Source organism: Rhineura floridana, chromosome 2 (assembly GCF_030035675.1).
Source record: "Rhineura floridana isolate rRhiFlo1 chromosome 2, rRhiFlo1.hap2, whole genome shotgun sequence".
In the NCBI taxonomy this organism is placed as follows: Eukaryota; Metazoa; Chordata; class Lepidosauria; order Squamata; family Rhineuridae; genus Rhineura; species Rhineura floridana.
Window position 1 is genome coordinate 236,043,666 of NC_084481.1, and position 24,354 is coordinate 236,068,019.

At 43.4% G+C, this 24,354-nt stretch overlaps 1 protein-coding gene across 4 annotated transcripts in view; it reads left to right on the forward strand.

The window, feature by feature from the left end:
* MDGA2 (MAM domain containing glycosylphosphatidylinositol anchor 2) overlaps positions 1-24,354 on the forward strand; it is a 588,493-nt gene that overhangs the window by 288,593 nt on the left and 275,546 nt on the right. For 3 of the 4 annotated variants that reach the window (XM_061612635.1, XM_061612638.1, XM_061612636.1), the window contains exons 4-5: positions 99-307; positions 16,650-16,782. In XM_061612635.1, the coding sequence (XP_061468619.1) occupies positions 99-307; positions 16,650-16,782 (342 nt within the window). The remainder of the gene's footprint in view (positions 1-98; positions 308-16,649; positions 16,783-24,354) is intronic. The other variant, XM_061612637.1, reaches the window with a different exon arrangement.

Sequence of the window (24,354 nt, forward strand, 5' to 3'; positions counted from 1 at the left end):
ACACACACACTCCTCTGCAAAGAAGCATACCTGTGGTTCCTTGGTGCCTTACGCCTGTGCTAATCTTCCGCTTGTTCCTTCTTCCCTTTCCTTTCCAGATCTGGATGATCCAATAGTGACCGTCCACCAGAGCATTGGGGAAGCAAAAGAACAGTTTTATTATGAGCGGACTGTGTTTCTCAGGTGTGTCGCCAATTCCAACCCACCTGTCCGGTACAGCTGGCGGCGAGGACAGGAGGTGCTGTTGCAAGGTTCCGACAAAGGGGTTGAAATTTACGAGCCCTTCTTTACCCAGGTAGGAATCAAGGTACAGCCATATTTATTTATATATTTCTCTTTCCCTCCTCGAGTGCCATGGCACCTGTGGTTTGATTTTGCAGATCTGCCTCTCAAATGATCATGTGGGTTTATTTATTTATTTATTATTTCGATTTATATACCGCCCTTAGCAAAAATAGCTCTCAGGGCGGTGAACAAACAAAGTACAATACAATATATCATAATAAAAAACCACAAAAACATATACAAACAAACAACAAAAAACACGACAAAAACAAAATACAGCACAAATTAAAAAAAAAACAGATTAAAAGATTAGAAAGGTTAAGAAGATTAAAAGATTAAAATGCCTGGGAGCATAAAAAGGTCTTTACCTGGCGCCGAAAAGATAGAAGTGTAGGCGCCAGGCGTACCTCTTCGGGGAGGCTGTTCCATAACTCAGGAGCCACCACAGAAAAGGCCCTAGATCTGGTGACCACCCTCCGGGCTTCCCGATGGGTTGGTACCCGGAGGAGGGCCTTAGATTCTGAACGAAGTGAAAGGGTAGTGACACAAAAGCACATTAAACTTGTTACAGTAGGGCCCTGCTTTATGGCATTCTGCTGTACGGCGCTTCGTTCGTGCAGCGGTTTTCAATTAGGGAAAGGCCCTGCTCTTACAGCACTTGTTCCGCTAATACGGCGGTTTTTTTCCATCACGCACCATTTTGACGTCATTTTTGCTCGACGTTGCCCATTATAGTCTATGGGGCCCCACTTTACGGCGATTTCCACTTTACGGCGGGGGCCTGGTCCCTAACCCGCCGTATTAGCGGGGCCCTACTGTACAGAATATCTACATGAGTGACCAGTATGTTTTGGGGCTCCACTGACGTTATTGTTTTACCATGTAAAACCTTATCCTAGAGAACACCTCTCATTGATCTTCCAGAGTTGTAGTCAACTAAGTTGTACTCAAAGTCAGAGTTTGGAAAAGTTACTTTTGTGAACTACAACTCCCATCAGCCCAATCCAGTGACCATGATGGCTGGGGCTGATGGGAGTTGTAGTTTAAAAAAGTAACTTTTCCAAGCTCTGCTCAAAGTACACCCATTGAAATTAACAAGCCTAAGTTAGTTATGCCCATTAACATCAATGGAACTACTGTGAGTAGGGCTAGCTTGGAATACCATCTCCATGTTTTAAGATCTGCCAGAGAGGGCCTATTCCAGGTGATATCCTCTAGGTAGGCAACCTTTTTGGGACTGAGGGCCTCACTCCATCCTGTGAAAGTGCTTTGGGGTCACGTCCTGCTGGCTCTAGGTGTTGCCAAAGCCCAAAGTATGCAGTTAGACACAAAATGTGTAGTTGGGAAAACATATGGTGTGGTTGTATAGCTGATAATGCACAATTTGAAAAAATATGGGGGGATAGATATATTAGGCTTATGCATTTTATTAAGCACTTAAATGACAAGCAATGTCAGGGACTGCAAGCAGGCAGGTACAGCTTCTTGTCATTTCTAGGTGTTTCCCATGGAAACTGTTGATGAAACATGTAGATCAGATATTCTACCACCGAACTACAGCCATGCCCCAAATGGAAGAACAAACCAGGCAAGAGAATCCATGCCTCATCTCCTGATTCTGCGGAAGGTTTAAACGGAAAAGGGTCACTTCTAAATTGCAACTGGGCAACCTTTGATGCTGCCCATTCCCTGCCTCCTCTTTTTCCGTTTGTGCTGCAGAATCGCTTTGCAAACCACAGTTGCACAGCAACTGGTGACTGTGGCAGATGCAACGCCTCTGGCTAGGCTCGATCTCCAGCGTATGAGCTGCCTTTCCAAAGAGCATTGTGCTCGGCCATAGATGCTTTTCCGCTGGTGGAGCGGCAACTCCTGGGATGGAGCCGTAAGAACCCCTGAAAGGAGACAAGTGAGATGCTAAGTGTACAATCAGCAACCAGGCACAGAACAACTTGCAACTTTCACAGATAATTCCCAACTAATGGCTTGGAAAACTGCATCACTTTTGTCCTTTATTGTACTTGACAGCTCAAAATCGCTGGCAAAATCTCGCAGAGAAATAGGCGGGCTGGAACCTCAAGGGGGAAGGGATTTGGTCGTGTTTCACGCTGCTGTATATTGGACTTCCTACTATCCAGTGGAAGTTCATGGGGACGCCTTATAAGCTGCAGCCATCTTTCTAGGACTGGATCAACCAGCATGCTCTGCAGAGTAGCATCCCTTGCTAGAACGTAATTATTGGGGAGTTTCCTGATATGGAAAAATGTGCTTTAAAATAATTGTGCAGAATAATAACCATGAGAGCAACAATAGTGACAATAACAATCATCATTGGGTTGGGCAGACATCAGGCATGTCAGATCTACTTTGTTTTGATTGGTTAGTAGCACCGTAACATTCTACCAACCAGAGCTGGGTGCAGAAGAGTTAGAATTAAAGGTGCACATTCTGGGCACATTCTGAGCCCAGATCTGAACTGAGCCCATACTCCTCTCACACAAAAGCCCACTCCTCATTAGCTTTCCTCATTTCAGCAGCTTATTTTCGGTGAGAAACAAGTCGTTGCCTTCTTCCTGTTGGTAAACAGGAGTAGGAAACGTGAATCTCCTGCAAATTGCAGATCTTGGGGGGTTTAAATGTTTAAGCTTTTAATTTTTAATTTCTCATTTTTAGGATTCTGATTGTGTTCATATGGAATGTACTTGTGTTTGGTTGTAAGTCGCCCAGAGTGGCAGATTAACCTCTGCCAGATGGGCGTCTTAACAAATCTCATAAATAAATAAAATAATAATACCTAGAGAATCTGCCAGTAGATCCCAAACTGCCTATTTACTGTTTACCCCTGATGGGGGCAACAAGCAACTCCCTGCCCCAAGGAACTTACAAATTAAGTTTCAGCTGTGAGGAGGCAACAGAACAGCCGGAAGGGGAGGGAAGTTTGTAGCGAGGGTACAAGAAAGTGGAGGTAATAGTGGATCAGCCTGGACAAATGTGGTGCTTTTTCTGAAGGGCTTAAAGCGTTCCACAAGAGGGTACTTCCATACAGGTGTTTCTTGTGGGATCAGTACTTCTTTTGCATGACAGTTTCCCCCTCCCCGCCATTGAATCCTTTCCATAGAAAATCTAGTACTTTTTTGAAAGCCCTGCTAACAACACCTTATTTACGATATCTGAACGACCAATTTGCAACATTAACCCCCTTTCTGGATGTGCTTTGCAGAGTGGCGGGACAACAGCCGCATCAGCAGACCTGCTGGACAGAGCAAGTGAGGCAGAAGGGGGGGCAGTGAGTTCACTGTGCCGGGCGCAACTGGGCACGGAGATTGGGCCCAATACCGTTGGGTGACAGCACTGAGACTGGTTTGGGATTCAGCAGATCTTGGGCCCGCCCAGCCCCTTCCCTCCTCCAGAACCCCCCCCCCTTTTAGGGCCTTCTGCTGGCTGCTGTCGGTGGACCTCCCACCAGTGGCACTCCTGGCCACCTGCACATTTGGTGGGTAGAAAGAGGAGTGCCTCCCCAATGAAATACCAGCTTGGCCAGGAAAGCCTGCTGCAAGGGGGTTGATGGTTGGATTGCTCTGTATGTCTTTCAGTTTTACCCTTCATCTTTTAGGAATCTACACACAAGAAAAGAATAACATTTCCCTGATTACCCACTTTTGTTTATATGCTTGCCACATTCCAGTATTTTCCACAGTCAGAGACAATATGCTTCTGAATACCAGTTGCCGGAAACTGCAAGAGGGGAGAGTGCTGTTGTGCTCAGATCCCACTTGCAGGCTTCTTCCCATCTGGTTGGCCGCTGCAAGGATTATACAAATTAATGGGTAATGTGGCTATCAATAGCTACTGGTCATGATAGCTATATGCTACCTCCAGGATTAGGGGCACCTTGCCACTGAATATCAGTTGCTGGGAGGAAACACGAGTGGGTTGCTGTTGCCCTCAGGTCCTGCTGGTGGGCTTCCCGTTGGGGCATCTGGTTGGCCACTGTGAGAACAGGATGCTAGCCCAGATGTGCATTTGGTCTGATCCAGCAGCCAGTATAATGGTTATTGGAGAAATGGACACAAACAGGCTGACTGGTTGCTCTTTCAGCATTTAATTACAAGTGAAGGGCTCCTTGTGAGCTGGGATTCCTTGCCTAATGATGCCGCAATACGGACATGTTTATTATTATCTCATTTGTTAGATACGTTCTTACTGAGTTATATGATATGTCACATTAAATTAGATTCCATTTTGGAAGATGCTTGGCTTTTAGGTTCATGCCTGGGATTCGTTTTCTGCTTTGAATTTAATGAACAAATCAAATTGCCAGGTTGATAACTGAAGGCTTATCACAAACCTTTTTCTATATTTATCAGAGGTCAGCATGAATTAGTGTATCTCTCTCTGGAAAGACTGGGAAGATGTTTATAAAAAGGACAATATGTAATTAAAAGTTTAAGAATCATAGATATATTCCCCACATATCCCAAGGAGGGAGGCTCTTACGCTCAGTAGGAGAGCATGGGCTTTGCATGCAGAACATTCAATTCCAGGCCTCTCCAGTGCTTGTCTATGAAAGATTTTTCTGCCGCAGACCTCAGAAAACTGCTACAAGTCTGCATACACAAATCTTGGCTAGATAGAGTCCACCCTTTATACGTCCACCCTTTGAGGGTTTAGGGATTCTGAGAAACATTTGGCAAGGTCCCAAATAATGCCGGGTTATTACCTTCCTTAAACAGGATTCTGAGCAGTTTACAAGTATTAAAAGCAATTACTCAAGCATTAAAATATTACCATGCATAATTACAATACACAATTAAGATAACACAGCCAAACGATCCCATTACAATATTAAAATATAAAGATCCAGCCTATTGACATCAGCCAGGCACTTGCTTAAAACATTTTTGTTTAGGCAGGATTATCCAGAAACTGCATACCAATTTTGCAGCGCAAAGGGCTGATAGTGGCAAAGGCCTCAGCTATAAGTTCCCAGGCAACAGAAGCTTCCAAGTATGTTTTGGAAGTGGCAGATTATTGCCACTGAGGGTGCTGTGATCTCCTTTTCTCTCCTGAAGCCAATTATGCATCTAAGCACCTTTCCCCAACCTGGCGTTCTTCAGATATTTTGGACTACAACTCCTGGCTAATGGCAGTTTTAGTCTAAAACATTTGGAGAGTTCCAGGTTGTGGACGCATTGTCACCATTGCTGCTTGCCCCCGAAAATATGTGTTAAACTTTGGGAGGCAGGAGGTCTTGTGTTCAGCTAATTGTAGATGAGCCACATTTTGATGGAGTTGGAGCTTGATTCATAGCAAGTTCAGGGTTTATCAATTTGGGGAAAATTGTTTCTGATACCCTCCTCTACCACCATTTTTAAAAATTTGGAACCATTGCTATATGTAACCTTAATCTTATGTACACTTGTATGTGGTTTATGGCTGAAACAAATACAATTATTTTAAAAAATATATTTTTAGTGATCAAAGCAAATACATTCGAACTGGACTGAAATGCAGAGTCAGCCTTTTATTCATGTAAATATGTGTGGAGGATGGCACTTCAGTAACTTTTCCTTAGCATGAGGAATGGTCAGATGTAGGGGTGCCAGGTGTCCAGTTTTTCCCTGGAGAGTCTGTTTTTGGGGGGTCCTCTCTAGGTCTCCAGGTGACTCACCTTAATCTCCAGACTCTTAGGTTTCATTTTTTAAAAATTAAGTTTCTAGGTGGTCTGGTTCAAAAGATATAAATCAAAATGTCAGCCCCCCCCCCCAGCAACTTCTGCTAGTATCGGCTGTTCCTGCCCTATCAGGTTTTTATCCAATAAGTTAAGTCAAGGTTGTGACTGACAATAGCAATAGCTAAACCCCATTTCAGGTTCTGAGAACAGTTTCCTTTTCCTGCTTGTCTCACATCAGGAATTCAGTAAATATATAGCTTTCAGCAGAGAGCCAGTGTGGTGTAGTGGTAAAGGTGCTGGGCTATGACCTGGGAGACCAGGGTTCGAATCCCCACACAGCCCTGAAGCTCACTGGGTGACCTTGGGCCAATCACTGCCTCTCAGCCTCAGAGGGAGGCAATGGGAAACCCCTTCTGAATATTGCTTACCATGAAAACCCTATTCATAGGGTCGCCATAAGTCGGAATTGAATTGAAGGCAGTCCTTTTCCATTTTATAGCTTTCAGCAGCATAAAGAGTACTTTCTCTGTACAGGATTGGAACTTCCTTCTGAGTAAATATACATAGAATCTTTATAGCTTGTGTAAATAATAAACATCTTTGACATTCATGCTTATATAAATATTTCTTCATACTATGTCTTGATATGTATCTGATTTCACACTATGGTGGTAAATTATTATTTACAAATGGTTATTTCCTCTATATTTTAAGTGTGCCCTTCTTCCTTGGGGTGGTCATGGTCCCCCTCTGTTGTTTTCACCCTGAGGGGCAGATTAGGCTAAGAGATGTGTAGCTCATGGTCACCTGGTACACTTTGTAACTTATTTCCATTTTAAAATTTAATTAAAATGATTTATACGTAGGCAAAATTTATTATGTATTGCAGATCCACATAATACATTTAACACACATCCAACTCACATTTAAAGCACATGACATCCCCCAAAGAATCCTGGGAAGTGTAGTTTTCCTCTCACAGTTATAGTTCCCACTACCCTTAACAAACTACAGTTCCCATGATTCTGTAGTGGGATTCATGTGCTTCAAATGTATGTTGAATGTGCTTTAAATGCATGGTGTGGATCTGCGTTAGTATGCTATGCATTCATTAGTGAATTGAAAAGAACAATTTTAAAGATACGTTTTTAAACGGGGTTGTAGCTCAGTGGTAAGGCACGTGCTTTGCATGGAAAGGTCCAAAATTCAATCTCTGGAAGAGTCTATTGCCTGGAATCCTGGAGAGCCAATGCTAGTCCATGTCATCAGTACTGAGCTAGATGGTACCAAATGGCCTGACTCAGTATAAAAGAGGAAAGAGACCCAAGGGCCACAGTGTCTCCGAAATTTATTTATTTATACATAATTTATGTATTTTATTTACAACATTTATATACCATGTTATTGTAAAAAAAACCCCTCAAAATGGTTTATAGAATTAAATCAATAAAATTATCGGCAAAAACAGTTAAAGACAGGTATTTAAAAACATTTAAAATAATAAAACCAACAATGAGTTAAAACAGATATCAAAAACATAAAATACCTTCTACATGTCTGAGCAGGCTTGCCTAAACAAAAATGTTTTTAGCAGGTGCCAAAATGAGTACAATGAAGTCACCTGCCTAATGTAAATAAGCAGGGAGTTCCAAAGCGTAGATGCTGCCACACTAAAGGATTGATTTCTTACAAGAGCAGAACAAATACTATGTGGCACCCATAACATGGAAAACACATCTTGAACTTGGCCTGGTAACAAATCAGCAACCAGTGCAGATTTCAGAGCAGAGGTGTTATGTGCAGACAGGTCTCACTCATGTCAGCAATTGAGCCGCAGCATTTTGCACTAACTGCAGCCCCCGGGTCAGGTTGTGCTACATGGAGATTTCTGTGACCTTGGCTGACTGGCTGCTAGAATTTTTTTTAGTTTTGGTTAGGAACTCTGACTGGTTGTGGGATGCTGAGTTTTCTTTCTTACTCACAGGAATCTTGTTGTGGTTGGTATAGTATTGCATTTAGAAAATCATCACTATCTTTTCTTTTTCTATTTGCATTTCAGTTACCTCTGAACTTACTTCCTTACATCCATAAAAACAGCAGTGGTTCCATGTAGTCATCTCATCCCCCTTAAACTCACTGATGATGCACCTTGTTATTTGCATGATGGTTTGTTTCTTGCCCAATAGTGGTAAAAGAGAATTCACATCCTGGGAAGTAAGGCTTCAATTGCTGTTCCCAATCTACTGCCTGTGAAGGTAGACCAAGCCATGTGTGTTTTCTCTCGGTCAATCATTACTCCCTGGAATTGGGTTGGCTTTCAGTGAATTTATAGCAGCTTGCAGAGTAGACAGGAAAGAGTAGAGAATCTTCTTAACTCTTTCTCATTTCTCAAACCTCTCTCTACAGTGAAGAGTCAAGTCTATGCAGAGGTTTGGGACAGACACATTAAAAGGCAGGCAGGGCATTCTAGCCAAGGGGTTGCCAACCCTGCTTTGATATGGATATCGTTACAGATGATCCCTAGTCAAGACTTACCAACAGCACAATCCCAACCATATCTACTCAGAAGTAAGTCCTGTTGAGTTCTATGGGGCTTAGTCCTTTAGTAAGTGTGTTTAGAATTGCAGCCTTCTGGGGCATCCATCTTTACACCTGAGTGCTCCCATCTAACATCTCCACAACACTAGGCTCCTTTCTTCCTACAATGGCTTCCTAGCGAATGACCTGGCCTGAGGGCACTTAAACCCTTCTTGCCAGAAGCAAGTAGGCTAGAATAAATGTTCCCTACCCAGGCTCTCTAAGCAAGTGAGAAGGAATGATCCCGTCACTTCATCTGGACCTGGAAACACCCTCATTAAGCTAAGATTTCTATCTTAATTTCCAATCAGAGATTTTCTTTTGTTTGAGTGGTATGCTCCAAGCAACTTTGTTGATGCTTAATGTATTATGCTTAATGACATCACTAGAGGCTGCCCACCGTGACATCACTAGGGCCGCCCACTATGCCATCACTAGGGCACACCCCCATGACATCACTAGAGGCTGCCCACCGTGACATCACTAGGGCCGCCCACTATGCCATCATTAGGGCATGCCCCAATGACATCACTAGGGCCTGCCCCTGAAATCTCAGGGTTTGGGATGCTTCTGACCTGGCAACCCTAGTCAGATGTCATGTTTGCAGGCAGGGTGGGGACCTCACCACATAGTCATCACTTTCCACCCTGCTGCCCCCCTCACAATTTTCATCATCATTACATGTGTAATTGCACAGCCTAATTATGAGATTAAATTTACAGTGTTTATGCTAAGTTGTTAGACATAATAAGTCTAATTACACAAATTGGCTGAGAAAAATTCTTTTGACAAATGTTAGAAATTTTCATGGCATGGATTCCATTCACATTGGGAGATTGAACCTAGATTTATTTGGGGGGGTCTTTCCCCCCCTTCTGCTTGATATCTGCATAAACTAAATTCTATTAATCTATTGAAGTATGGATATATGAAACATTATTAGTAGTGATGGACAAAATGGTCTTGTTTCCAGGCTGCATAATATTTGCATTCATAAATCCACTCCATCTCATTTCCACATAAGTCTCTGAAAACATGCATGCAAATTTACATCTCAATATATATATTTGAACACATTTTATCTCCAAATATGTATTTCTGAAAATACCTTGCCATGGCCTTTGGCTAGTACAATAGACCTATTGTTATATTATTACACTTTATCTCAGAAATTTTTAACAGATCTTGATCTTTCTTTCTTTCTTGAATGATGAACTGGGCCACAGTGTTCTAAGAAATGCAAAACCCAGCAGTTGCGTTCCAAATCACACATTAGTCCAAATGGGGCAGATGAGGTCAGTTTGCATAATTGTCTTGCAAAAAATCTCGCATGTTTCTTTTCTTGACCGTTCTGCATCCATTAGTGAGAAAAGAAATTGTATTTGAAAAAATTCAAAGGAGAAGCACTAAATCAGTGAAATTGTCATGGGTGGGGTGCAATTTTTTTTTAACATGCTTACCTTTCCATTGAGGTGATGGAGGGGTGCCTGTGAATTTCCTTTCTTTCATTCTACAGTTAATCTCACCACAGGTTTGCACTCTGCAGCCTTCCCAGCTGCTTGATCTACAATCAAAGCCCAGGGGAAGCCCTCATGAGAACTTCGCCTAGGGGAGCTTTTCCAGAGCAGGAAGTGCAGGCAGACAGAGAGGCTGCAAAGTGGTGGATAAATGTTTGCTAGTAATAAAAACACAGACACCACCCTTGATCACCTCACAGTGATGAGGTGAGCTGAAAAACCCACGCCAACTATGGGCGCTTTCACACTGCAGTTTATTCCGTTATTCTGACAGTTTCTTACCTGTTAATTTCCGCACTATATTTGACCTTTCACATGACACACAAGCTAGCTTCAGAATCCTGATGGAATGTAGTGGAAGTTTAGCGCTAATTTCAGTGACAAATGATACCACAAATAATCTGTTAGCAAGGCTGGGAATACAGAACATCGCGGGAGTTTTCTGCTAGTTACAGCCGCTCACATGACAGGCATCCCAGCATGCAGTGTGGAACAGAGGGGGGAAATGAGCAGGAGCCGCCTTAAAACAGAGGGGGGAAATGAGGTCTGGGGCCAAAGAAGGGTGAAGGGAGGTGAGTTATTAGGCGCTTCCCCACCCCACAGTCAACTGGAGCCGCAGATATAGTCCAGCCGAAATGGGAGAGCAAGGGTAAAAGCTGCCTCCACGAACTGCACCTACACTCTTAAACTCCCTGCGAACTGGCACCACCGCCCGCAGCCCCCCAAATAAAAAGTAAGAATAAGGAGAGCCACCTCCCTGAGCTCCCTGCAGCCGCAATAGCAGGCGCCACCACCCCCAACCCCCAGGGCCACCTCCATGAGCCTCAAAAACCAAGTTGGGGGGGAAATACACCTACAATGAAGGGGGGAAGAAAAACTCTGCTCTGTTCATTGTCGCTCTGTGTGTGTGTGAAAGACCGTTGTGCGAAATGCCAGTATAACAGGTACTGCAGTGTGAAAGGGGTTTTAGAAATTGGGACAGAAACGCTTCCTTCTTAACCAGTTAAACTCATGCAATCAGCCCCATGTGTGAAAGCACCCTAAACCTCTAAAGGAATTCCCACGCTCCCTGAGAATAAGAGAGAGAGAAAGGGGGATCTCGTTTTTATCCCTCATTATTAGATGGCTTAAAGCCACAGTGGTCAAAACATTTGTTGTTGATGATGTTGTTTCAGTTTGTCACCTGCCCTTCATCCTGAAGTCCCAGGGAGGTTGCTACCATTTAAAATGCAACCTTAAAAACCATTTAAAACAACAATTTACAATCACAACTTACCATTTGAGGTGCTGCACAAATTCAAACCGTGCCCCCAAGTGAATGAGCTGTTACAGGCCTTGGGTTTAGTTGGCATTGCTGTTTTCCTGAATGGCCAGGGATCTTACAATGTGCAAAAAGAAATAAATGGTGCAGAACTCTCCGTCTTGCCTTCTTTAGCCCCCCAAACGGAATTTGCTGTTGATTTCTGTAAGGAGGCCAAGTCGCTTCTCTGTTGCTGTTCGTCTCATTTGTAATTTGGAACTAATGAACTGGAATGGCACATTCCTCCAACTTTGAGGTGAACTGTTGCAACATATGTTACCCCCCCCATTGCCTCATTTAAATTTGAGAGTTGGGCAGATCAATACATCCATATTTGTTCATATGTATATTTTTAATCTCTTTTATTTTTCAATCTCTTTTATTTTTGTATGTTTGCTACAATTCACATTATATTTCAGAGAAATGCCCCCCACTCTGGCTGCCCTCCAACCTGTTTCCATTCTTAGTCAGGTAGTGATGGATGAACGTCTCAAAAGTGGCTCAGCTCTTTGTGCAGACTGCAAGCCAGCGCACACAAAGGACCTCTGTTTATTGTGCTCTTCAGACAGGAACACGGGAAGAACTTGCAAATGCTTGAAATGCTTCCCACTGCCTTCTCCCACTTCCCCTCCACACAGGGGTTCCCAACAGTGGCGGCTGGTGGCTTCATGTCAGTGGGGAAGTGGAATCTGCTCCGGGTTTCCTTCTGAACTTTCAAGGAGCTGTCCAAGGTACTTGGGGGTAGGAGGTGCAGGGGACGCAGAGGCAAGGCAGGATCCACCCAAAATGCCTTCCCTTTACTTTGCATTTTCAGAAGCCACAGCTGGATCCAAGGCCGGTATGTGCATAGAAGGACAGCATTGTATTATTCCTGAATTTAAACGTTCTGCATGATCAGAACTACTTTATCTGGTGCCAGAAACTCAGGAGGGATGGTGTCAGGGAAATGGCCCTGGAGAGGGCATTCCACCACAGCAGAGAAGGCTTGAGCATCAGTAGGTCACCTCAGAGAAGTCCAGAAGCACACTGCTCCTAAGAAAAATGTAGAATTTACACTCCTACTTTTGTGTGGAATGTAGAGATAGATGAATCTGCCACTTTTGGTTGTCTCATTTCTCCAGTCTTAAATTCAGTGCCAACATTTTATTGCTAATTTCTCCTGATAAACACATTTTTGTATGCAGTTTTGACAAACATTCACATTTGTGCAAGCAACGTTTCCTAATATAATGCATTTTTGTATATTATATCTCCTAATATCTGCATTCATATCCACACTTTCCTTCAATATATGCATGTTGTGCACATGTTGTGGCTGGATAACTGCATTGCAAAACTGAGAGAAATGCAAATTTGGAAGGATCATTGTATTTTGGTTTGTGTATTGGTTTGGAAAGTACGGGTTAGGCAGGTTGACCATTAAATGCAAACTGAAACAAATTTCTCCCCATTTCTAATGGGATGGATGTCCCATGAAAGTGCAGGGAGGGGGATGTTTATCCTAGCTTTATTCGTGAACAACTTATGTTGAACTGCTTTGTTTCCTACCAAAAAAAGTTTATAATATGCCTTCAATGGCAGTCCTATGTACAATGCATTGTAGTAGTCAGTGCTAGATATCACTTGGCCCTGGACAGCAGTGGCCAGGCTACCTCTGTCTGCCCAGCTCTTAGGATGGCATTTTAAACTGGTAACATGTGTACAACAGGCACGTGTGTTGACTAAGTATTTAATTTATTTTCACTTGACTGCTTATTTTGGGGGGTCAGATGGGGAATGCATGCACACCAATTTATTTCAGTTTACACTAGTAATTAAAATAGGTGTTATATTTGGTGGCATGCGGCGGTACCATCTGCTTTGGAAGAAAATACAAGCACTATGCCCCAGTTAGTCAAAGAGTGAAGATGCTTTTCTTTTATCCCCTCACCCCCTTCCTAATTTCTCTTGTCTGTGGCATTGTTGGAGGCAGGGTGTTTCTGACTACCAGTGGCTGGGAATCACAAGTGGAGAGAGTCTCTGCTGTGCTCTGGTCCTGCTTTTGGGCTTCCCAGAAGAGGCATCTGGTTGGCCTCTGTGAGAAGAGGGTGCCGGACTAGATGGGGCCTCCTTGGTCTGATCCAGCAGCCAGGCTCTTCTTGTGTTTTTATGTTCTTCAGCTCTTTGATGGTAAGGTGGATTTCTGGAAGCTATACTGTCCAGATTTGCAGCTTAAGTACTCTTAGATCATAGAATCATAGAATAGTAGTGTTGGAAGAGACCTATAAGGTCATCAAGTCCAACGCCCTGCTCAATGGAGCAATCCAAATCAAAGCATTCCCGACAGATGGCTGTCCAGCTGCCTCTTGAATGCCTCCAGTGTCGGAGAGACCACTACCTCTCTAGGTCATTGGTTCCATTGTTGTATGGCTCTAACAGTTAGGAAGTTTTTCCTCATGTTCAGTCGAAATCTGGCTTCCTGCAACTTGAGCCCATTATTCCATGTCCTGCACTCTGGGACGATCGAGAAGAGACCCCGGCCCTCCTCTGTGTGGCAACTTTTCATGTACTTAGATACACCCACTCACCCAATTGTTCCCACCAGGGCTGTGGAGTCAGAGTTGTGGAGTCGGAGTTGGAAGCAATTTTGGGTGGAGTCGGAGTCAGAGTCGGTAGAAATGTACCGACTCCAACTCCGGCTTCAAAATAAAGTTTGATTGACAATTTTTTTTAAATATAAATTCAAATTGTCAAAGAAGCTTCCCATGAAGTCAGATGTAGTTGAGCATTTCACCATAACTCAAGATGGAAAACATTTTGTGTGTCAGTGTATGACACAGGACCCAGATGAAGACAAATGCTGTGATGCCAAGATCAGCGCATATTCAGGCAGCGATAAAAATGCTCCTACGAGAGCTTCCAATTTAAAAAGACATTTACAGCCCTTTCCAGGGCTGTGGAGTTGGAAGCAATTTTGGGTGGAGTCGGAGTCGGACAGTAGAAAAACAGAGGAGTTGGAGTCGAAGGTTTGGCATACCAACCCCACAGCCCTGGTTCCCACTAAATGGTGAGCTCCATTACTGAAGGCTCATCTCTTATCCAGGCACAGTCATTTGTGCCACCCTGGCTCCTAGTGGGAGGAAGGGTGGGAAATAAATAAATAAATAAATAAATAAATAAATAAATAAATAAATAAATAAATAAAAATGTATAACTGCAGTCTAAAAGTAACCTGGTCATAAGAACATATGAACCCTTCTGAGTCAGTCCAAGGACCCATCTAGTCCAGCATCCTGTTCTCATGACAGCCAATCAGATGCCCTAATGGGAAGCCCAAAAGCAAGACCTGAGTGCAAGGGCACTCTCCCCACTTGTGATTCCCAGCAAGTGGCATTTAGAGGGACGCTGCCTCCAACAATGGAGGTGGAACATAGTGGACTTATCCTCCATGAATTTGTCTATTTTTTTTAAAGCCATCCAAGTTGGTGGAAGTCTAGGTCAAAAGGAACACAACAGGAGCACGCTTGTGGAGTAGCCCAGGCTCTGCTGCTATGTGGGTTGATCCTAAGATGTGGGAGGACATATGGCTGGCACGGAGCATTGTGCTTTCAAAAGTCAAGTCTTTATTTCATAGTTTTCCTGCCATTTCATTGCAAGAGTTGTGCAATCCTATACAGGTGTAGTCCAAAATACTTTTGAGGACACCTGGTTGCTAATAGCTACTCCAGGCTTAGATCCAGATCCTCATGGCCTCACCAATGTCCTGAGAAAACTAAATGGGGTTCCTTCATCAACACATGTGCTTCACTTACCCTCCTCTTCAGAGTGCAAACTTTCTACTCATACCCTGAGACCACCCTCCCTTCTTGCAGGGGGCTCCTTATTTGCTAATGTCCCATTCCATAATGCTGTTCCCAGAATCTCCTTCCCCCATCATATTATTTATTATTATTTATTTATTCAATTTGTATCCTGCCCTTCCTCCCAGTAGGAGCCCAGGGCGGCAAACAAAGCACTAAAACACTCTAAAACATCATAAAAACAGGTCTTAAAATACATTAAAACTAAACAGCATTAAAACATTTAAAATAAAAAACAACTTTAAAAAAGGGCTTAAAACATATTATTAAAGAAAACATATTAAAAGCAATTCTAAGACAGATGCAGACTGGGATAGGTCTCAACTTAAAAGGCTTGTTGAAAGAGGAAAGTCTTCAAAAGGTGCCAAAAAGATAGCAGAGAAAAGGTCTGCTTCCTACGTTGTGCAGAACGAACCTCCTGATAAGATGGTATCTGCAGGAGGCCCTCACCTGCAGAGCGCAGTGATCGGCTGGGTAGATAACCATACACAACACTATGGTGTTCCCTTCCACATTACCTTAGGTTTCTCTATATTCTCTGCTGCCAACTCTCATGGCAGCGCTAGGGAAGAGATGCATTTGGTCGACCTAACAGGCTGGCATTGATTCAAGTCCATTCTGTATCTGCTACCCGCTGCTTTTACCAGCTCATGATATTTTTTCACTCTGAAAAAAAATCAATATTTTGATATTTTTAAAGGAAAATTTGATATTTTGAAGGAAACATTGATATTTCCTTTAAAAATACTGATGAATATTTCCCTCAAAATATCAGTATTTTAATATGAAATATCATTCTTACAATCAATGCTTTAGAGGTTTCTTTTTTAAAAAGTCTGTTTTCAAAAATAGCTGTGGAATTTTGCTACATTAAAATCTGATACTCAGCGATTGAAAATAAGCAAATTAATGGAAAATTGGGTAGCAAATCCCAGCTTTTACCTGGAGACCACGTTGGAGCTAGTCCAGTTTTCCCACAGTTCCTCCCTGTGCATGACACCCTGCTCAGCTGTGGTGGTCCTTGGGATTGAGAGGCTTGAAACCCACAATCCTTAGCTGCACCTGTTGCCCTCTCCCCCTTCCTAAGAACATAAGAAGAGCCTGCTGGATGAAGCCAATGGCCCATCTAGAAGTGACATGATAGAAGAGTATAAAGGAAAAGGGGAACATTGACTCAGTTGGGCTGTTTGAACAGTTCAGTTGAAACAGCCCAATTTTTTTTAAGCAGGTGGGAGGAGCAATCCCTAGCTGACAATTCTTTACTGTAATTGATGGATGTTTCTGTAGGCGACAGTAAGGCTGTCCTTGTATTGTTACAACATTCACCCACCCCACCCCTGCAAGACAGATTTCTTCATGGGGGTGAGCTTTCTTATCCTGGACGTCATTTTTGCAGCTGCAATAATGCTCCCTCCCCCACAGAAATGACCTCTAAATATTGCTTCTTCTGCTGGCTACAGGGTGAAACCAAGATCCTGAAGCTGAAGAACCTCCGACCTCAGGATTACGCCAATTACAGCTGCATCGCTTCAGTCAGGAACGTCTGCAACATCTCCGACAAAATGGTGTCCTTCCGGCTTTCAAACAAAACAGGTATTTCATCATCAAAGATAACAGAGATGGCGGCTGCCTAATATTTAAGGGGAGGGAATTCCACACGGTAGGTGCTGCCACACTAAAGGTCTTCTGCATATGAGGATCATATGGTGCTTATTACATGATCCCCACATCATTACGGTGCACAGTAGTTTGCCATTATTAAGGGAGCCAAGTGTGAAGGGGGGCATGGGATTTTTATGTTAGATCAAAGGAGGCATAGGTTTAAAAAGGTTGAGAAATCCTTCATCATCTATATTGGTAAGCAGTTTATTTTGGGGCTCAATTTAAAGAAGCTGGTTAAGAATTGCCTCCTTCCATTTGAACATATCCAAGCTTCACGATGGCTCCCTTGTGACTGTCCCTCTCAGGAGCATTGCCAAGTCCCCCTGCCATCAAATATATGGAGGCCAGGCACAAGCAGGATTGAGGGCCATTTCCACTCTGGTGCCTCAGTTTCGGTTGCCCTCCTGAGGGAGCTGTTCCGGGCCCAGCTCCTGCTCATGTTCCTGGGAGCTGCCCACAAAGGAATTGTTTCAGTTAGTCTTTTGGCTCTGTTTTTTTTATCATGCTGCCTTTTAGATATTTATTTTTATTTATTATGGCATTTTTAAGAAAAACGGAAAGAAAAGGACAAAAACCAGAGAAAAACAGAAAATGCCAGTTCCTGTTTATAATACAGTGACTATCAATGCATCCATCTCAGTTTAAACATACAAGTCAATCTGTGCCATTCCAAATGTTCTGACAGATATCCACATGAAAATGACGCATAGAAGAAATGAGTTCAAGTGCAGCGTAGGCAGTAAGGTCCTTGGGCTGCTGCGTAACAGGTGGAGTTTTTTTGTTCTTCCAGGCTCACCGTATACGTTTCTTGGCAACTATAAGAACTTGCAAAAGCCACTTGTGTTGCTCTTCTGTTAGTACCTATAACTGCAGGAATATGATTCACTCATAGGCAAAAAACCTTGCGGTTTAAGAACATACCTATAGCCCACAGATATTTCTATCAAACTTTAAAAAGCAGGGAAATCGGGCAGCTATAGTGAATGCACCAGGGGAGCAGGAGACCTGACCTCCTCTCTGAGATATTGTACTGCCCTACAAATTTGTCAAAATGCAAACACCATTTGGGTTGGTCTTTCACAGTCCAAAGCACTATCCTGTGTAGCTTGCAAGAATTTGGTAACGTGCTTCTGGGGGAGCGGAGGGGCAGGAGGGAGGAGGAGGGGAAAGCACGTTTGATCATTTGCATGCTTATTGAATTCAGTGGATTTACTCCTATGCAATCATGCTTAGGATATGTGAAACTGACCTGGCACAGGGGCAGAGAGAAGGGAGGAGGGGGAAAGGGGAGGGAGAAGGAAGAAGAGGAGAGGGAGGAGGAGATTTGTTGGGTGGACACTAAGCAGAGGGAAAGCTCCTGTCCTTTCAAAAAGGAAAGGATTGTTAATAGTATCATTATTTTTCAGGTTTTCCCCATCTTTTTATTTTACAGCAAGCGCATGTAGACTGCCACCCAGATTTAAACCAAAACTGTCCCTGGCCATATCCACAGTCAACATTTTGTCCAATCATAGCTTCCCCCAAAGAGTCCTGGGAAGTGTAGTTTGTGAAGGGTGCTGAGAGTTTTTAGGAGAAGCCCTATTCCCCTCACAGAGTTACAATCACCAGAAGCCTCTGGGAAGAGGGGCTGGCTGTTAAACCACTCTGGCCACTGGAGCTCTATCAGGGGAATAGGAGTCTCCTAATAACTCTCAGTACCTTTCACAAACTACACTTCCCAGGATTCTTTGGGGGAAGCCATCACTGTCTCAAGTGGAATCAATGTCTGACATGGGTGTGGCCATCTGATTAGCCAAACCAAACAGCTGTGAGTCTGGCTTTTAGAACACTGACAGTTGATTCTTACTGAGCATGCTTGCGCTATCATAGATTTCAATGTTAATTTTCTTAAAATAATTAAAAATCAGCCATGCATTTGTTTTTTAACTTTTAACCTGCAGAAGATGAAGGTCAAAGTATGGGGCAAGGTCAGTGAGAGGATTACAGGTACTCTGTGAACATGGCTGATTTTTAATTAATTTCAACAAATTATGAGACCACTAACAGAAAAAAGTCCAACAGGGGTCTTGATTTTTTTACTCTTGTTTTAGACTTTGAACTCTTGATTCTCTCTGAGTGTTTTGTGTATCACCCTGAAAATGCATAAGGTTGTTAAGCAAGCATTTGTGAGTTTAGGACTATAAATTTTGTAAGGCTTTGTTTTGAAATGAGCTTATGGGAAGCAGCAGAATAGCATGGGGGGATTTTCCATTTAACATTGCGGAATGTGAAAAATCCACGCTGGCTATAGTATACAGCCACTCTTATAGTTGGATAATTTAAAAGTACATGGGCATCCGCAAATATGAAAGCAGTTGTGAGACCTTTGTTGAAAAAGCCCTCCCTGGACCCCTTAAACATGGATAACTACCGGCCAGTGTCCAATATTCTATTCTTGGGTAAGGTAATAGAGTGTGTGGTGGCCTCTTAGCTCCAGGGATTCCTGGATGAAATGGAGTATCTAGATCCATTTCAATCTGGTTTCAGACCTGGGTATGGGACGGAGACAGCTTTGGTCACCTTGGTGGATGACCTACGCAGAGAAATGGACAGGGGGAGTGTGTCCCTGTTGGTTCTGCTGGACCTCTCAGCGGCTTTCGATACCATCGACCATGGTATCCTCCTGGACCGCCTAGCTGGGATGGGACTTGGGGGCACTATTTTGCAGTGGCTCCGATCCTTCCTGGAGGGGCGAACCCAGAAGGTGGTATTGGGGGACTCCTGTTCGACTCCTTGGCCGCTGGCCTGTGGAGTCCCTCAGTGCTCAGTTTTGTCCCCTATGTTATTTAACATATACATGAAACCGCTGGGAGAGGTTGTTCGGGTGTTTGGAGTTCGGTGCCACCAGTACGCTGATGACACCCAACTCTATTTCTCCTTTCCACCTTCTTCCAAGGAAGCTGTCTTGGTTTTAAAGCGGTGTCTGGCATCAGTGGTGGATTGGATGAGGGTGAACAAATTGAAGCTTAATCCAGACAAGACAGAGGTGCTCCTGGTCAGTCGTAACGCAGATCAGGGAATAGGGATACAGCCTGTGCTGGATGGGGTTATACTCCCCCTGAAGACACAGGTTCGCAGTTTGGGTGTCCTCCTGGACTCAGCTTTAAATTTGGATTCCCAGGTTTCTGCAGTGGCCAGGAGGGCTTTTGTACATTTGAGGTTAGTGCGCCAACTGCGCCCGTTCCTTGAGCCATCTGATCTGGCCACAGTGACACATGCCTTAGTCACATCCCGTTTAGATTACTGTAATGCGCTGTACGTGGGGCTGCCTCTGAAGACTGCTCGGAAACTTCAGTTGGTACGACGTGTTGCAGCCAGAATGTTAACTGGGGATGATTACAGGGACCATACAACTCCCCTGTTAAAAAAGCTCCACTGGCTGCCAGTTTGTTTCCGGATACCTATAAAGCCCTATACAGCTTGGGTCCAGGCTGTTTGTCGATCGCATCGCCCTCTATGTGCCTGCCCAGACCCTGAGATCTTCAGGAGAGGCCCTTCCTTCAATACCTACATCCGCACAAGTACAACTAGTGGGAATATGAGATAGGGCCTTCTTGGTGGTGGCCCCTAGGCTTTGGAATTCCCTCCCTAGGGAGATAAGAATAACCCCTTCCCTGCAGTCCTTTTGCCGACAGTTAAAAACTTTCTTATTTCAGCAAGCCTTTGATTCCGAAGGCGGCCAAGGACAGGCCCAAGAGGATGTTATATTGTTCTTGCCATTTATTTTTAATTATTCTGATTTTATGATTATGTTTTTTAATTATTAGAAACAGTTTAATGCTATTTAAACTAGAGTTCATTTTTTAATTATATCTGTTTATACTTATTCATTTATGTATTAAATGCTTTTATTTTTGATAGGTTTTTAATTGTATGTGTCTTTTATCTGGAAGCCGCCGTGAGTTCCAATTTGGAAAAACAGTGGGGTATAAATAAAGTTAATAATAATAATAATAATAATAATAATAATAATAATAATAATAATAATTTATCCAATACAAAATTAATGTGTACAATAACTTCAGACCAAAAAAGAAAATATCACTGCCTTTTAGATTATTATTTATGATGCCTATATTGCATTATTTATTTTCATATTTTTATTGAATTTCTTTTAGCCATACACACACGCACACACACACACACACTTTATACGATTAGTTTATAAAGTATTTAATAGCATGGGATGAGTTTCATTAAAGGATCACCTAACCCCATCCGTGCCCACTCGACTGCTTCGATCTGCAGAACTGGCACTTTTACAAGTGCCACTTAAATGTTTGTTCTGCCCTTGCAAGAAATCAGTCCTTCAGTGTGGCAGCTCCTACACTCTTGAACTCCCTGCCCATTGACATTAGGCAGGCACCTTCACTGTACTGTTATCAAAGCAAGCGCTCTTCACTGAACCATGACTCAGAGAGGCCAGTGACACTGTCTGCCTGTAACTGCTGAGGACACTTGGGTGGGTTGACTCTGGTGTGCTTTGATTTCTGTCATCATCACTTCCACTCACCTCTTGTTGCTAATCATTCTTCAGATCCCATTTGGAGGGGAAGTCCCTGCTAACCCTGTTTGATGCTGTAGTACACAGGAAGTCTTGTGTGCATGTGTGTGTGTGTTTGGGGCTGGGGCTTGCACAGAGACCACATGGGACCCTCTATCCTTTGTGTAGAATATTCTGATTGGTGAATTCACCCCTCAGTTGTTTGCCTGAATCCAGCCTGGTTTAATTTATGTAAAATGCTTTCCTTGGAAAAGATGGGCTGCCCGAGGTGATTTGGTGAATCAGCAGCCTCTGTCCTCATCCCCCACGTTCTCCCCCCCCAAAAAATCTTTCTTGTTCCAAGTAAAGAGGAGCTCATTAGTAATTCTGAGTCGATGCTTGGTAGAATGCTGTTCTGTAGCAAACGTCAAAACATTTGGAAGAGAGCAGGCTCAAGTATGTCTAGTCATTCAATAATAATATAAATGTTGCAAAGGCACAGAGAGCTCCTAATGAAGGGAGCTGCCAGAGGCAACCTTAATGAGGCTCCTGCTTTGGGATGAGGTTTGGGATCTATTTGGAGTTTGCATATTGGGTCTCTCTCCAGCAAATTATCCGTGCTGGATTTATTTATTCATTTCAGCAAGAAAATGAATTATTTAACAATACACTGCCTGGGAAATGAAAAGTCGGTGCTTCCAAGCAGCAGGATAATGGGGTTTGGGAGACCCTCCTTAAAAACCCCACCTGTGATGAGTGGGAATTCAAACTAGGAATTCCTACTGAGGAGAGAAAGTTGAATGGGCTGCACGAGTTAGGCCGGGGAGCATTGTGATGATGGGTGAGCGCGCAGCCCCACCAGCGTCCAGCCATTACCATGCAGGCAGCTCACATAGGGATTCTGTAACTTTGCCCAGCCCTCCAATCACAGATCAGCCCATACGATCCAGACTACAATGGGCCCTGTGGTTGGAGCAGGTAAACTGCAGAAAGGCACTTATGACTTGGGTGGCAGTGGGGTGGGTGGGAGATCGAGATCGAGATCTGGATGACTAACTGATAAGCAGCCTGTACCAAATTGGATCAGAGAGCAATTTCACTTGTCTCGTGGCAGGCTGTGTGTGTGTTATATGCCTTCAAGTCAATTACAACTTATGGCGACCCTATGAATCAGCAACCTCCAACAGCATTTGTTATAATCCACCCTGTTCAGATCTTGAAAGTTCAGGTCTGTGGCTTCCTTTATGGACTCAGAAGGAAAAGCAAATAATGTTTAGGACTGCCTATGAATGTCTCCCCAACAGAATTTCTCCGTTTGGGTTCCAGGTAGGAGTGGGAGAGAAAATTAGTGCAGTTTGCATTTATAACTAAATTTATCAAATCCACACTTTTCAAAACAATATGAGAACTGAAACACAGCCATCCTTCAAAGTTATCTGAATTTTGTGGTGCAGTTCTCTATTCTTTATTTTTTATTTATTAAACTTCTACACCACCCTTCCTCCCAGAAGGAGCCCCAGGGCGGCAGACAAAGGACAAACCAGTAAAACCATATTAAACATCTCAAAAACAAAACATTTGAAAGCATTTTAAAAATAAAGTATCTTTAAAAAGTATTTTAAAAATTCTTTAAAAAACAAACAATATTTACAAAAATGCATACATTAGGGGAAATTGTGCATAAAAACTAATTAGTGAAAATAACATATGAAAATGCATTATATTAGGATAAATTGTTTGCAAAAATGTGTACATTAGTCAAAACATCATATACAAATGTATTTATTAGGAGAAATTCACACTAAAATGCTGAAGAATTTTCATGAGGATTTTTTTTTTAAAAAAATTGCAAATTGCTGCAGAAATGTGGAGAACCAAATTTAAGATTAGAAAAATGAGACACTGTGAGAAGCGAAATTTACAGATCATTCCATCCCTAGTTCCAGGTTATCCAAACTGGTGGGAACGCCACCACTCCCCAGCATGAAAAGTAGACTGACTGGGAGCACATTTGTGGCAGGGGCCAGGAGACTGGCAAGAAGTGGCTTTCCAGCACTACCATGATGTGTAGCACAGGGGAGGAGTGGGCATGGGCTATTTAAAGCTGCCCACCCACCTTTCCCCGCCTTCTCTTCAAGACGCGGCACCCAGCCCACCCTTCCAGTTTGCTTAGTGAGCTTAGCTGGTCGCTGTCCTGTCCGAAGTCGAGAGATCCAGACTCAGACGCGGCTGTGATTTTTTTCTCTTTTTATTACAGTTACATCAAAAGCAGTGTGCCTCATTAACCTAACCAAGCTTTCTAGAAACTTTTCCCTGACTAACTCTGAGTAAACATGACTTCTGAGCACTATGATGTTGACTTAGCAAAGAAACCCCTCCCGTGCAGCCCCTTAAGAAGGCTTGGATTTTGCGCAAAGCCGTTGGCTTCTCCTGAATGACTGTTGAAACTCTCTCTTTTGCTGCTGGCATGCTCGGGGCGCAGAGGGCTGGCTCTCAGCTTCTTCCTCTGAGAATTGTGGCTGGTCAGCTTGCATGACCATGGGAACCTGCAGGGCACCTGGCTGGAAATTGACAGGTGAAGCAGGCGGTGCCTCAACTGTGGGCACAGGAGCTGGGGGTGTATCTAACAACGATCTCCAAAGGGGCAGTCTCTGACCATTCTAGTTGCACTTCAGCAGGGGGGCAGAAGCAGGGGCAGTTGAGATATCAGTGACTGGGATTTGCGCACTCTGTGGACTTCCCCTGCTGCTTGCCCCCTCCCCACATCCTCCCAGTCCTCAGTGTCAGAGGGTTGTGCCTCAAAGCCTCCCCTTCCAACCTGGGTCACCACAGTCGCCATAGTTGGAGCCGAGTTGGATTTTTTTGTCCTCTCATAGGATTGGCTGGCAGGAGGGGATTTTCCCCCCTATTCCATACTGTAGTACTGAGTAGGAACAGTTATTGATTGATTGATTGCATTGATATCCCACCCTTCCTCCAGA